Here is a 14,213-nt window from a genome sequence, read left to right as displayed (position 1 = left end):
GACCACCTGTTTCATAGGTTGACGCTCAACCACTGAGCCTACTCAGGCTGGGCTTGGAGCTCAATAGAGTCTAAAGAAAGCCACTCTGAGGCCTTCATTCTGGGCACTCTATCATTTTAGAGCGGGGATAGTATAATATTAGTGTCAATCACCTTTTACCACTTTGGCAAATTGTTTTTATGGGAATATTAGTTGAAGCTCAGCAAAATTAACCTGATTTTAAATTAGGTTCTTGGAATATGCATTTTATGTTACTGGGCAGAACTTTAGTTACTTTGGTGACTTTTATGCCGTATTTGAGCCATAATACAAAGCATTTTACCTTGAAACTGGGTTACCCTTGTGAGATGTGCTCTGAAGTTTTTTGTCCTGTTAAATTTAATCATTTAAACAATTCTGTTTAAAATCCACTAAGTTGATTTCATGGCCCACAAGTGGGTAGTGACTTGAAGTTTGAAAAACAAGAGCAAGAGTTCTTAGAATGTTTTGGAAAAGGCGTGTAGGATGACTGGTGTTTTTCAGTTACACCCTGTTTACGTAACCATTATCACAAGATCAAACAATAACCATGCCTTCACTCATTTCGCTTAAGTAGAATAATGACAGCTAGGATCAGTCCTCAGAAGTGTCAACTCCCTAAGACAGGACCCTATGTATTAGGCAACCATTTAAGTAAGTACATTTAATGGGGGTTGATCATATACAAATAGAGGTTATTTGTTCCAATACTCTTTTTTTTGGCTGGGGTTAAAAGGGTTCGGTCAAATGACAGCATTGAACAGAATTTAATGGAGCAGCCACAGCTCAGCTCTAATCCCCTAATGATGGGATTTAAGTAGAGAACCATGAGTTGGCTTTTAAAATGTGCTTTATCATTGAACCTGGCCACCTCTGAAAGCTCTTGTTTGTCTTGGTAAAGACCAAACTACCACTTGGCCAATAGAGGTTTTGAGTTTCTTTATCCCAAAGTCTTCTTAGTCATCCTCTCACCTGTCTGGATAGGTTTATGGAAGCAGAGAAAACGGCTGTATTCCACACCAGGCCACCCTAAGTGTTGGGGATCTGAGGACCATTAGCATCAGAACATTGTGCATTTGTTAACAATGATGGTCCCTGGGTTCTAACCCAGGCCCCTGGAATTAGACTGTGTGGGAGAAGACACCTAAAAATTTTTTTTTCTTCAAAAATTGGTTTTATTGAAGTATAGTTTACATACAGTAGATGGATATACATACCAATGGAGCCACCAGAATCACAACAAGATATCTGGTTATTGAAACCTCTTTTATAGATCTTAGTAATAGTTTACAGTTTTATTAACCTCTTTTATGGCTCTTAGTAATAGTTTATAGTTTATGTACATTTTTGGTTAAATGTATTAAGTATTTAAAGCTATTATTGTTATTTTAAACAGAATTCCTTCATCCTCTTACCTTTTCTGTAAATACCTTAAGTTTTGTGTGCCAGGTGGCCTCTGTCACTTGTTCTTCCTTGTTGTTGTTTATAACCCTTTAAAAATGTGAAAACTATTCTTTGCCGGGGGCCATACAAAACCAGTCCAGGCAGTAGTTTGCCATCTTCTGATCTAGATGCTTATTGCTGGCATCTGGGGTGTGTTTCAGTCAACATCAAAGGAGGTTTGCTCATCTGTTTTCTACCTAGCCATTTATGTATAGATTCTTTCATATTTTCTTATCTCTTGATATGGTTATAATTTGGTCTTTTCCTTTCAAACACTTCCCTCATCTGTTAGTTGAATGATAGCAGCAATGTCTGCACCCTGCCTTCTTCCTGACATTAAATGTAACTATTGTATCTCAGATAACAGGTATTTTTAAAAATTTTTTTCATTGATTTGAGAGAGAAAGAGAGAGAGAGAGAGAGAGAGAGAGAGAGAGAGAGAGAGAGAGAGAGATATCAATTTGTTGTTCCATTTATTTATGCATTCATTGGTTGGTTCTGGTATGTGCCCTGACTGGGGATTGAACCCACAATCTTGGCATATCGGGACAGTGCTCTAACCAACTGAGCCAACTGGCCAGGGCCCTTTTTTTAAAGCATCATTTATTCAGTCCACAAATTTGGGGGCACCTTTTACATAGGTGCCAAATTCAGCATTGAGAGTTAAGGCTGTAGGCTGTGAATACTGCCTCTTGTTCTGCACCTGTCTGACAAACGCCATCTCACTGTGTTAGAACCATCTTCATGGTTCCAGACATGCAAAGAGGTGTGACCACAGGAAGCACTGATGGGGGCTTCCCTAAGGGAAAGGGTGCTTGTTTGGGAGGGACTGTGTGTGCAAGAACCCAAAGGCTAGAAGAGGACGCAATACCTTCAGCACCCGAAAGACAGAAATGACAGCATAGTGGGGGCCAAGCTTCACACAGTGAACTTGTAGCCTTCCTAAGGAATTTGGGTGTCAATTGTGACCTCATCAAAGAGCATGGCAGTTTCCATAGCATGGTTGTGCTGGCCACAGTATGGGCAAGTGGTAGAGATAGAACAAGAAAATGACAAGAGGCTGTTATACTGCTGACGAGAGGATGGCTTGGGCTGTGGAGTGACCAGACTACACAGGTTGGGGACTCTTGGTCTGAGGAAGACAGGCTTTAGCCATCCCTGCCCTTCAGAGCTCCCTCACATCACAAGGAGGGCAGGGACTGCACAGCAGGTCAGGCAGAGACAGTGCTTGCAGGCCAGCTGGCCTGGGCTGTATTCCTCTAGGGCAGTGGTCGCCAAACTCATTAGTCAACAGAGTCAAGTATCAACAGTACAACGATTGAAATTTCTTTTGAGAGCCAAATTTTTTAAACTTAAACTTCTTCTAATGCCACTTCTTCAAAATAGACTTGCACAGGCCGTGGTATCTTGTGGAAGAGCCACACTCAAGGGGCCAAAGAGCCGCATGTGGCTTGCTAGCCGCAGTTTGCCGACCACGGCTCTAGAAGGTTGGCTGTCAATTGAGCATAATTTTATGTATTGTTTGTATAAACATGGTTAGGACAGGAATATTGACCATAGTTTGATCTTCCATTGCTTATAGTTGTGCATCCTTTGGCAAGTTACTTAACTTTCCTGAAGCTCTGTTTCTACTTTTGTAGAGTTAGTGTGCAAATCAAGTAATACTATGGGAAAAATAATTCCATTTGCATAATGAGAAGGAAGAGGAGATGTGCCTGGCACACATAGGTACTTAGCTGCAAAACTGTTACTACTCTTATTGGGTGTCCTCATCATTTTCATTGTTGGTGAACCTGACCTTTCATCCTTCAGCCCCTCCTTTTCCCTTTGCCTTGAGGTTAGGGCCAAGATAGCAAGTGGCCTTGTTGATTTCTCTTTCCCAAGGCGTAAGAAGAGGGGTGATGGGGGACTGTGAGTGTTTTGCCCCCTGTGTCACATTCCCTGGGGGATTTTGCCTTTTGTTTTCACAAAAATTTTAACACATACCCTAAATTCCACTCTCCCCCTTCCTTATCTTTTGCTGTGCTTGCCTCCGAGCCTTGGCATTTCCCCACACAAAAGTTCAGTCTGCGAGGTTGGAACACTCTGATCTCTGGTTAGTGGTCTGTTTCTGCCCTTGAGGCTGTCTTCACTTCATCACTCCCGAGTACTTGGCTGTGGAATGCTATCATTTTAGGACTTCCAAGGATACATTTCTTTGTTCAGCTTTCACTGTCTTCTCCTCTTCTTCCCTCCATTTGCCTGACGAGGATGCCCATCTTGCCCAGGCTTTGCAGTCCTCTGCGCCAAGCCCTTCTCAGAACATCCTGCCCTACACTTTATTGGGTCCCCTCCCCTCTTATGCTCATTTGAGTTTTCAGGACACAAGGATGTTGCTGTGTAAGAGACAGGCAAAAGGAGGGGGTGGGTCCTCCCAGTACAGCTTGTGAGAGTCAGTTAAACGCCTGGTAGGGAAAAATGTACAGACTACTTGGTGGAAAGGGGTCTTGTCAGGATGGAACTTGTCCCCTGGGTGCCTGATGCTAGGGACAGTGTGGAGGGTGAATGTCCATGTCTGAAACAAACATGCAGACCAAATTAACCTGGGAAAGTAAATGTATTCTACATTAAAAAGTCCATCCTTTTGCCCTGGCCAGGTAGCTCAGTTGGTTAGAGTGTCGTTCCGATACACCAAGGTTGCGGGTTCGAACCCTAGTCAGGGCACATATAAGAAACAACCAGTGAATGCATAAATAAATGGAACAACAGGTTGATGTTTCTCTCTATTTCCCTTCCTCTCTCAAATCAGTTTTATAAAAAAGTTCATCATTTTCCCTGAAGTTAACATGGGTCCTCATGGATTGGGAAGCTCTTCTGGCAGGCTAAAGACGATGGGGCGTGATTGTGGAGCAAAGAGCTTGTGGGTATCTCTGAATATGACTGTATGGCATGTGGTCTTGTGAAAATCTAGCAGTATTTCACCATCATCTTTGCCTGTCATATCTTTTGGAAAACAAGCTGCTGGCTGTCAAGGTAAAGGTCCCTGGAACTACTTCAGGCAGATCTTAGGAATGTTCATTGTTTATATCTCTACCTCCTTCTACCTCCCCCCCATCCCCGATCAGGGGAGGTTATGGGTGGCAGTGGCTAGATCAAAATGTAAATTGTTTATTTTTTTTTTGAATTGTTGCAGAACTCTTTAATTAAAAATGTAGGAATTCTAAGGAGACACACACAGTCTCTGTCAGGGCTACCAGTAAAGCCTTTAGGGTTTTCTAAGTGATGTTTGTAACTTCCCCTTTGAATATAGAAAGTTCCCACTTTTATGCATTGGAAATAAAGTGGGTCTTCATATCCCCTACAAATAGCAGAAAAGATGAGGAAGAAATATAATAATCATGCCAAAACCGGTTTGGCTCAGTGGATAGAGCGTCGGCCTGCGGACTGAAGGGTCCCGGGTTCGATTCCGGTCAAGGGCATGTACCTTGGTTGCGGGCACATCCCCAGTGGGAGGTGTGCAGGAGGCAGCTGATCGATGTTTCTCTCTCATCGATGTTTCTAGCTCTCTATCCCTCTCCCTTCCTCTCTGTAAAATATCAATAAAATATATTTAAAAAAAAAAAAAAGAAATATAATAATCCACTTGTCCCTGTTCTTGAAAAAGGAGTTATTTAAAAAGTCACTAAACCCCAGCAAGTCCCATAGACTTATTTTGTTATGGGCTTTGCTCTATTTGGTGATATGCATGTCCCTGCTTCTCAAACTGGCACATGTCTCCCTTGGGGGACGAGATCTTGTGCTAAGGACCCACATGACACGTTTGGGATGCCATTTTTGGGAAGAGGGAAATACCTTTTAAAAATACATATATTCAACATAATGAGTTTATATTTAATATAATATTTCTCTCCGTGAGGGTATTACTCAGTTAATAGGGCTTTTTAAAACATTAAACCTCTTCTCCATTTCATTGTCAACACAAAGTATTTTTTTACATTAAATCTTATTATTTTTAAATCATATGAGCGTTTATTCTGATAATCCCAGCATTATGGGAGATCAGCAGGTCATCCACAAAAATCTGCTCTCTTACATTAAATCTTTTCTCCATTTCAATATTAGGTACATTGAACATACTTTTTAAAACCTTCTCTCCCTCCCCCAAATAAATTAAAGTTTCAGGTTTTAATGGGCTGTGTTTCATATCTAAGTATAGTATTAACTTTGGGGATAACAAAACAAAAACCTAATAAAAATATGGAGAAAAGATTCCTCACCGATGTAGAAGGCAAGTGACTACCACTGAACAGTGGTGACCTCCTGGGGTTCTGGGCAAGAGCTTTCTTCTTCCAATTTCATGTGCTTTGCGAATTTTGATGCTATGAAATATTATTTATGCAAATTTCAGCCAGCTTACTTCTTTGACCCACTTTCTAACGAGCATATATAAATTATATTCTACATATTCAGTGCATTATCTGTTTTGGAAAAATACCACATTTTTTTTCATTTAACACGTATCAGTTTATTCCCATTTATAGGGAAACAACTACGAATGTAAAATTACCCTATTTACTGTTTCTTGGGAACTTTCAGACACCAAAGCTCAGTTTTTAACCTCAATAGCACAAATGCTTTCAGGGCAGGGTTTAATTTAGGAGGCCCTTCAGTGTCACACCTGTCCATTTCCCTTTTGTGCTTGTGCTCCCAAACAGGCACAAATGCCTGTAAGGCTGACAACCAGACCTAATGAGCGATTGCATCTCCGGCTCCTACTTCAACAACAAGCAGCACCAAACTCAGTGAACTGAGGACTAAGAACAATTGTATAGAAACTGAGGCCATGATGTTGGGACCTTGAGTTGGCTAGATCTTGAGCACTGAAGGTTTCAAATAAATGATCTGTGTATAATTCTGTCTGGCTTAAAATGCTCCCTTCTTGAAGTTCTGAATGCTTAGGCTAAGGGGTTCCAGGAAGCAGCCATTACAGGAGTGGCCAGGAGGGAAATATCTTTAAACCAGGGTTTCTGTCTTGGCACTGTTGATGTTTTGGGCCAGATAATTCTTTATTGTGGGCTCTTTCCTGTGCACTGTAGGATGTTTAGCAACACCTCTGGCCACTAATACAAATCATTCTCCCCCAGGTGTGATGACCAAAAAAATGTCTCGCTATTGCCAAATGTCCCTGGAGGGAGAAATCACCCCTGGTTGAGAGCCACTGCTTTAAACAGACATTATATGAACAAGAATGCAAAATGTGCACGAACATTTAAACCAAAAGAGCCACCTCAGAAAAAAAGAAAAAGATGTGTGTACCCAGCTCCTCTGTTGCATTGGGGCAGAACTTAATGTTCTGGCAACTATTTTGACTCTTGAATTCTGTATAAATCTTTCTCTTTTTTGTTTATATTTCAAAATTTCCTGGCTCACCCAGAGTATTTGTTGAATGAAAAGTGCCCTTAACAGAATTCCTTGAACAGGAGGCTTCCTACTTGTATTTCTAAACGTCTTATAGGTGCGTCTCCGCGTTTGCTGGACTGCTTGGCCAGGTTTATTCATTCTCAGTGGGAAATTAATTGGTGCTAAGACCTGACATCATTCTAACCAGAGTGCCAGTGAATGTGCTCTCTGTCCTTTCTCAGCCCTACAAGCCTGCTTGTGCTACCTTTCCCCCCAGTAAAATTTAGGCATACCTAGGCATGTTTTATTTTACGTGTGCCAACCCACGAAGAGAGGGATCTTTTGTGCCTTTTATTTTTGAAGCCATTGGGTGGATCTTTTATTGTCCAAATTATACTCCTGTTGTTTGAAATTGAGGTTTTTATTTTCTTCTTCACCAAAACTTGGCTGCATAGGATTCTTTCAGTAATTTCCTGCTTTTGACTTTCCTCTTACCCTGCAGCATTGCACTTTTCCTCGTTAAATATCAGCTTCTCTGAGGTCCTTAGAGCGTATCAGGTCCATCTTGGGCCTAGTAGTGTTGATCTCTTCCCTCCGTCCCCTGTCCCTTAATCTCTCACTCTTTTACCTCCCCTCCATTGTGGGGGAGGCGGTTGGATTTCTTCTTTATGTTTATGTTGTTATTTAATAGATATTGGATGTTTTGGTTCTGTTTTTTGTGTGGTATTCTAGCCCATTTAAAGTTCACCTTGCCACTTACCTGGAATTCTGTGTGTCACTCGATCCTAGATTGGTTTTTATCCCCCACCTTTTTTTTTTTTTTTATGCGTTGAGTGCCTTTCACTGCCTTTAATTGGGCACTTATAGGGAATTTAGAATTTTAATATCCAGCCAGTCATAGTAAATTGGCTATAACTGCACTGTGTAGTATGGTTGCCATCAGCCAGAAGTGGCTATTTAAATCACAACTAAAATGAGATACAACTAAAGATTCAGTTTTTCTCTTACACTAGTCACATCTCATGTGCTCAGTAGCCTTGTGGAAAGTGACAAGGCAGATGTAGAACATTTCCATCATTGCAAAAGGTTCTGTTGGATAATACTGGGCTGTAAAACATAGACCATAATACACGTCAAAAAATACCGATTTCTTAGTCCCCAGTATTCTGATATTTTTTATGAGATATGGTCTCCTCTCCAGGGGATATTTAGAATCGGTGAATGACTGTAAATGCAGAGGAGTGGGGACTTGAAAAGTGTAAGAAAGTAATACGTTTTTGGATGTTTGGGCATAACTTGTACTTCGACTTTTCCGAAGAAAAATGCGATGACCATGTGTCTTGTGTTGTTTCTGTGCTTGTGGTGATTTGGCTGCTCTCTCTTTTCTAGGTGCTAAGAGATGGTGCTTGTGGGGTTCATCTCTGCCTGAGAATCAGGTGCTCTAGCCGCCAGAAAAGCCAACTCTGATCCTGGGATCGCTGCTTGAACAAGCCTTCTCTTCCAGCCAGTGCAGCCCAACAACCAGACCAGCCACTTTCTCTTAATGATGGGTATTGGTAAAAACACTACATCCAAATCCATGGAGGCTGGGAGTTCAGCGGAAGGCAAATATGAAGACGAAGCGAAGCACCCTGCTTTCTTCACCCTCCCGGTAACAGCATTCCCCGCCTTCCTTTCTTCTTGGATCGCTCTAAAGTAGTTTCTGTATTGAATCAACGTAGGATTAGCTTTAATACTCATTTTCAGTGAAGGCTAAGGCACTTGAAAACCAAATGCTTTTCACATGAGCCAGTCTTCAGGAGCCCTGTTGGCTGCCCATGGTTTTGGCCCTGTTCTCTGCCTGGAGCTCACCTGATGAGATTAACTCCAGGAAGGAAGCATGTGTTGCGGTGAATGTTGTAAAGTTGGCCCAGTGCTTACTCAACACTGGAGGATGTCGAAGGCTTAAGTTTATCTCCAAAATTGTGTTCTGTTGAAATCGCCTGTAACCCAACATCAGACTTGTATTGTAATGTGGGAGATTGAATGAATGACTTAATGAACCCGAATGGCCATGCTTTGCATTATGGCAGCAGCATCCAAGATAGAGGTAGTCTTACTGGACAGGTGATATCACTCAGTAAAGACTGATGAATATACATCGTTATATTCCGTGCTAGTATTTTCCAGATGTAGGATTATGACTTAATGTGTAGAAAGTTACCTAAAACGTTGGTTTAAAAAAGAAAACCACTTGCCCTGGCTGTTTTGGCTCAGTGGATGGAGCGTTGGCCTGCAGACTGAGGGGTCCCGGGTTTGATTCCTGTCAAGGGCACATGCCAGTGTTGTGAGCTCAATCCCCAATTGGGGGCGTGCAGGGGCAGCTGATCAATGATTCTCTCTCATCATTGATGTTTCCATCTCTTTTCTCCCTCTCCCTTCCTCTCTAAAATCAATAAAAATATATTTAAAAAAAGAAAATCACTCTTGAAAGGTCAAGATGGTGGGGTAGGTAAACACAGTACTCACCTCCTCACATAACCACAGCAGAATTACAACTAAATTACAGAAAAACCATCATTCAGATGGTTGAATGGAAGCCTTACAACTAAGAATTAAAGAAGAAGCCACAATGAGACTGGTAGGAGGGGCGGAGGCACAGAACAGGCTGGTTTGACACCTATGTGTGGTGGTTTTAATTGGGAAGGATATCTTGGCTACAGAGCCCCTGTGAGGAGCAAAGGGTGCAAACTCCGCCCCCCCCTGCCCCCACCACCAGACCCCTCAGTTCAGGGTTCCAGTGCTGGGAAGAGAAGTCCCCATAACTTAAGGCTGTAAAAACCAGTGGGGATTGTGGCTGAGTGACATGAAGGGATGCTAAAATTCCTAGGCAGTTCCTCTTAAAGGGCCCATACACGGACTTACTCAGACTCACTTCCTCTGAGCTCTAGCACTGGGGCAGCAGCTTGAAAGGGTCCAGGTACATACAGGGAGGAACTAAATTGTCTGGCATCAGTATAGGAACTGGGGGGGCAGTTTTCTCCCAGACAAAAATGCTGGAAGAACTCATTATTCCTTTGCTGAGACATCCCCACCATAGAGCCAACAAGCGCCATATCTGAGTCTCCATTAACCTAGCCCACACTGTTCGCCCCGCCCTTGTGATTCCCTGAGACCCTGCCCCACCCAGTTTACAGCTCCACCCAATCTGTTTGCAGTGGCTTTTCCATATGAAAGGCCAATCCTCATTCAGGCTTCAGACTTTCCTGAAATCTCTCAAACAAGCAGCAGCTGGCCTCAGTGTGCCCCATACCTCTTGATAAGTGGCCCCAGGCTTGGTACTAGCAGCAGATTGCCAAGGTTCACAGCTTGGCCTCTCCTGGGCGCCTCCAAGCCCAACAAGTAGCAGCCATCTGCAGATCACTCTAGCTCATGCTGGGTAGCCCAAGGCAAGGCACAGGCATAGCTGACTTTTACCTCAAGGAGTCCCCAGAGCTAGGGCACCTGGTGGTCAGTTTCAGACCAGGCCAGATTACAGCCCTATCACATCCGTGAGTGACACTCTCAAGGGGCAGACTCAGTGAGCACCAAAGCCCCACTGAAGCAACTCCTGCTCCATTAGGGTGTCTCCTGCAGAGCAGCTCTTTTGCTATAGTCGAAGCTGATCCTCACAGCCTATTGGCCTGGAGGTAAATCCCTCCCAGTGATGCCAAGAGTAATCAAGGTTCAACTATAAGAGGACAGTGCACACAAACAGGCGCATCTAGAGTGACCAGCTCAGGTGACTGGGGAGGCTGAGCTACTGGGCCTTACAGGACACCTACTACACAGGCCACTTTACCAAACCAGGGGACATAGCAGCTCTACCTAATACATAGAAACAAACAGAGGGAAGCAGCCAAAATGCGGAGACAAACATGTCACAAATGAAAGAACAGAAGAAATCTCCAGAAAAAGAAGTAAAACAATGGTTATAAGGATGTTCAAGGAACTTAATGATAACTTCAAGGAATTTAATGAGAACCTCACAGAACTTAGAACATCAATGACATAAAAAAGGATCAGTCAGAAATGAAGCATACACTAATTGAAGTGAATAATTTACAAGGAATCAGCAAGCAGTAGAGGACACTGAGGATCAAATCAGCAATTTGGAATATGAGGAAGCAAAAAAAACACCCAATTAGAATAGCAAAAAGGAAAAAGAATCCAACAACGTGAAGATAGTATAAGGAGCCTCTGGGACAACTTCAAGTGAACCAACATTCCCATCATGGGGGTACTGTAAGGAGAAGGGAGGGTGTAAGAAATTGAAAACCTATTTGAAAAAATAATGACAGAAAACTTCCCCACCTGGTGAAAGAAATAGACTTACAAGTCCAGGAAGTGCAGAGTCCCAACCAAGGCCCACGCCAAGACATAATAATTAAAATGCCAAAGGTTAAAGACAGAGAATCTTAAAAGCAAGAGAAAAGCAGGTTACCTACAAGGGAGCGCCCATATGACTGGCAGCTGATTTCTAACAGAAACTTTGCTGGCCAAAAGGTAGTGGTAAGAAATATTCAAAGTGATGCAAAGCAAGGACCTACAACCAAGATTACTCTACCCAGCAAAGCTACCATTTAGAATTGAAGGTCAGATAAAGAGCTTCACAGACAGGGCCTGGCCAGTCACTCAATGGTTAGGGCATTGGCCCTCTGACTGAAGGGTTTTGGGTTCGATTCTGGTCAAGCAGCTTGCTTTTTTTTTTTTTTTTTGAGGAAGAGAGAAAGAGACTTGTTGTTCCACTTATTTATGTCTTCATTGGTTGTTTCTTATATGAGCCCTGACTGGATCAAACCTGCAACCTTGGCATTTCCCGACGATGCTCTAACCAGGATTATTGCTGCTTGCTTTTAATTTGAATAGAGTTTTGGTAGTTTTAAATGAAATGCGAGATGTTAGTAATACAAAATGCCTATTTAATAATTGACACATACAACTTGGTATGAGTGACCATAAAAGGACAGAGCTGCTGCAATCATTTCCTAGAACAGGTTTACAACGGTGATCCACATTTCAGCTGATTACCTCTTAACCTTTGTGCAAGGCTGGAGTCACAGTCTCTTGGTCCTGGAAAGGGCCTGCAAGGGACATCTTGTCCATTCTGCTTGTATTCAGTGCTTGTGACCAAACTATACCAGACGTGACAGGAACACAACAGAAGTGGTTGCCCAGGCTTCCTGCCTTCCCCACCCTGTAAGGCCCACCCTCAGTACCTTTCCTGCCACCACTGCTTTCTCTGGGCCATTTCTTGTCTGTGTCATTATGACGGCCTCCATTTGGTCCTCCTGCCTTCCAGCCTTATTCCTTTCCAATCCTGATTGTCATTTCTGCCTGTGTCTTTTGCATTCCTAGATTAGTTAAGACTTCCTCTTCTAGGTGTAGATACCTACTGAAGCCCTTACCTTCAGATTCTCCATTCACTGCTAACCTGTGTTCAATTAAGCCAGGTAGGCAGGCTCCTGACCTTTAATGATTAGAGGAAAGGTATTTCAGCTAATTGAAGCATAATCTGTTGGGAAAAAGAGCAGATTTCCTGTTGGTATTTGATAAAGTGGTCCAGGAGGAAGCTAGGCTATGGGAGGTTGCACGGTGGTAACTGCCGGTGGTTTCTGCCACCTCCTTTAATTTTACATTTTAAAGCATCCATATTTCTTCCCAGGCTTCAGGGTACACATGTATTGTCAGAGTGAAATGGAAACAGGAAGAAAACTTATGTGTTCTTTCACTATATCTTTTTAATAGTTTGTGTATATTTCTTTCCTGTCATCGTTTTATTTGCATAATTATTTACAAAGAAATACATTCATTGTGGAAAATTTAGAAAACAGAAGGCTGTAATGAGGGGGAAATCCAAATCATTTAAAATCCTGTCAGCCAGAAAAACAACATTCTTATATTTTGTTGTATTTCTTTCCAGAGATGAAACAAATATTTGGTGGTTTGTTTTTTTAAATTCTGCTTTATAAAGCCCTTTAACGTCATGTTATATCATGGCATTTCAACGCCATTGAAAACATCTTGTCTTTGACATAATAGCAAATCTTGAATCTAATTTTTCTACTTTTTTCTTTCTTTCTAATTTTTCTACTTTGTTGACATAAAGTTCCAAATCTGCAGATAATTTTTATCGTAATTCATGAGTCAAATTGACCCAAGATCTCAAATGCTTCCAAGAAATGACAGTTTGCAGCTTCTTTCATGCTTTTAGAAGGAGGATTACATGAAGGTGGGAGAGAGCAAGGTGGGGATTAGATTATAGGACGGCCAACAAGATTATGAGGGTGGGTGAGTTTTGGAAGGCTCTGAAAAGAGGCATTTCAAAGGTGTGTTAACCTAGATTCACAGAAACAATGGGCAGGGCTTGCTTAAGACAAAAATAATCCTTGTGCTAAAGAAGTTATATGCCTGGGACATGGCTACCCACCATGACCTGCCTGGTTAGGAATTTACAATCCCATTACCCTGGGAGGTTACTTTTTGTAGAACCCCTTTTTATCCACATCTTTCATTGGGGCCTTGGGTTATTTCTAATTCATTGATATCATAAATGATTACTTAGTGTATGTAACCTTATTGCAGTGGTTTATACTCCTAGCAGCTCTGTGAGAGAGGACCCTCCCCTGCCAGTGCTAGATATTAGATTTAAAAAGCAGGAAATTAGTAAGTGAAAGACTTACCAACGTTTTAATTTTGCATTTTAATGAGATACAACACTTTTATCCCCATTTCCTTGGCCATTTATATTCTCTCTTTCGTGAGTGTCTATCTTTCCTACTCTACAACTTAACAATTGCAGAGAGAATCCCTGGATCACACGTAGCAGTTTGAGGGAAAAGCTATAGCACTGCCTGTTTTGGCAGAGCTGAGCCTGTCATTACCCATAGCCCCAGGGAAGAGGGATATCTCACTTGGCTCCATCTATGGAGAGCAGCTCCATGTTGGCTTTGCGCCTTAAGTGTAAGTCTCAGTTTACAACCCTCCATACCTGTGAGAACCTGTGCCCTTACTCATGCTGGAACTGCAGGATGATTGAGAGTGCATGAGATCATACATATCAGCACCAGATCATGTACACATGTTTGTTCCACTTCTCTCATGCAGCTCCACCATGCCCCTTGAACCAGAGAACAACGATGTAAAAGGGCAGGGAGGGGATCTGAAAGGGAACTAATGCTATGCCTGTTGTACAGATGTAACTAACGAGCTTTGGGAAACAGTTTTGACTCCCTGAATAGGCTTCTTCCACCCAGGGCTAACAAGTATTGGGCCATGGAGGGGTGGGGACCACGTGGGGAGTGATTATGTAGGGGTTTTGTTTTGTTTTTAAAAATTTTCCCCCTTTATTGATT

The 14,213-nt window shown here is 42.3% G+C and overlaps 1 protein-coding gene across 4 annotated transcripts in view; it reads left to right on the top strand.

The window, feature by feature from the left end:
- The window catches only part of SLC23A2 (solute carrier family 23 member 2), a 134,440-nt gene that overhangs the window by 44,039 nt on the left and 76,188 nt on the right, over positions 1 to 14,213 (top strand). For all 4 annotated transcript variants that reach the window (XR_013961538.1, XM_080686436.1, XM_080686438.1 and 1 more), the window contains one exon: positions 8,230 to 8,491. Coding sequence is in view for 3 of the 4 variants with exons in the window: in XM_080686436.1 (XP_080542562.1) it covers positions 8,384 to 8,491 (108 nt within the window). In the remaining variant the exon portion in view is untranslated. The remainder of the gene's footprint in view (positions 1 to 8,229; positions 8,492 to 14,213) is intronic.

The sequence above is a fragment of the Plecotus auritus genome (assembly GCF_963455305.1).
Source record: "Plecotus auritus genome assembly, chromosome: 8".
Taxonomy (NCBI): Eukaryota; Metazoa; Chordata; class Mammalia; order Chiroptera; family Vespertilionidae; genus Plecotus; species Plecotus auritus.
This window is presented reverse-complemented; position numbering and strand designations above follow the sequence as displayed.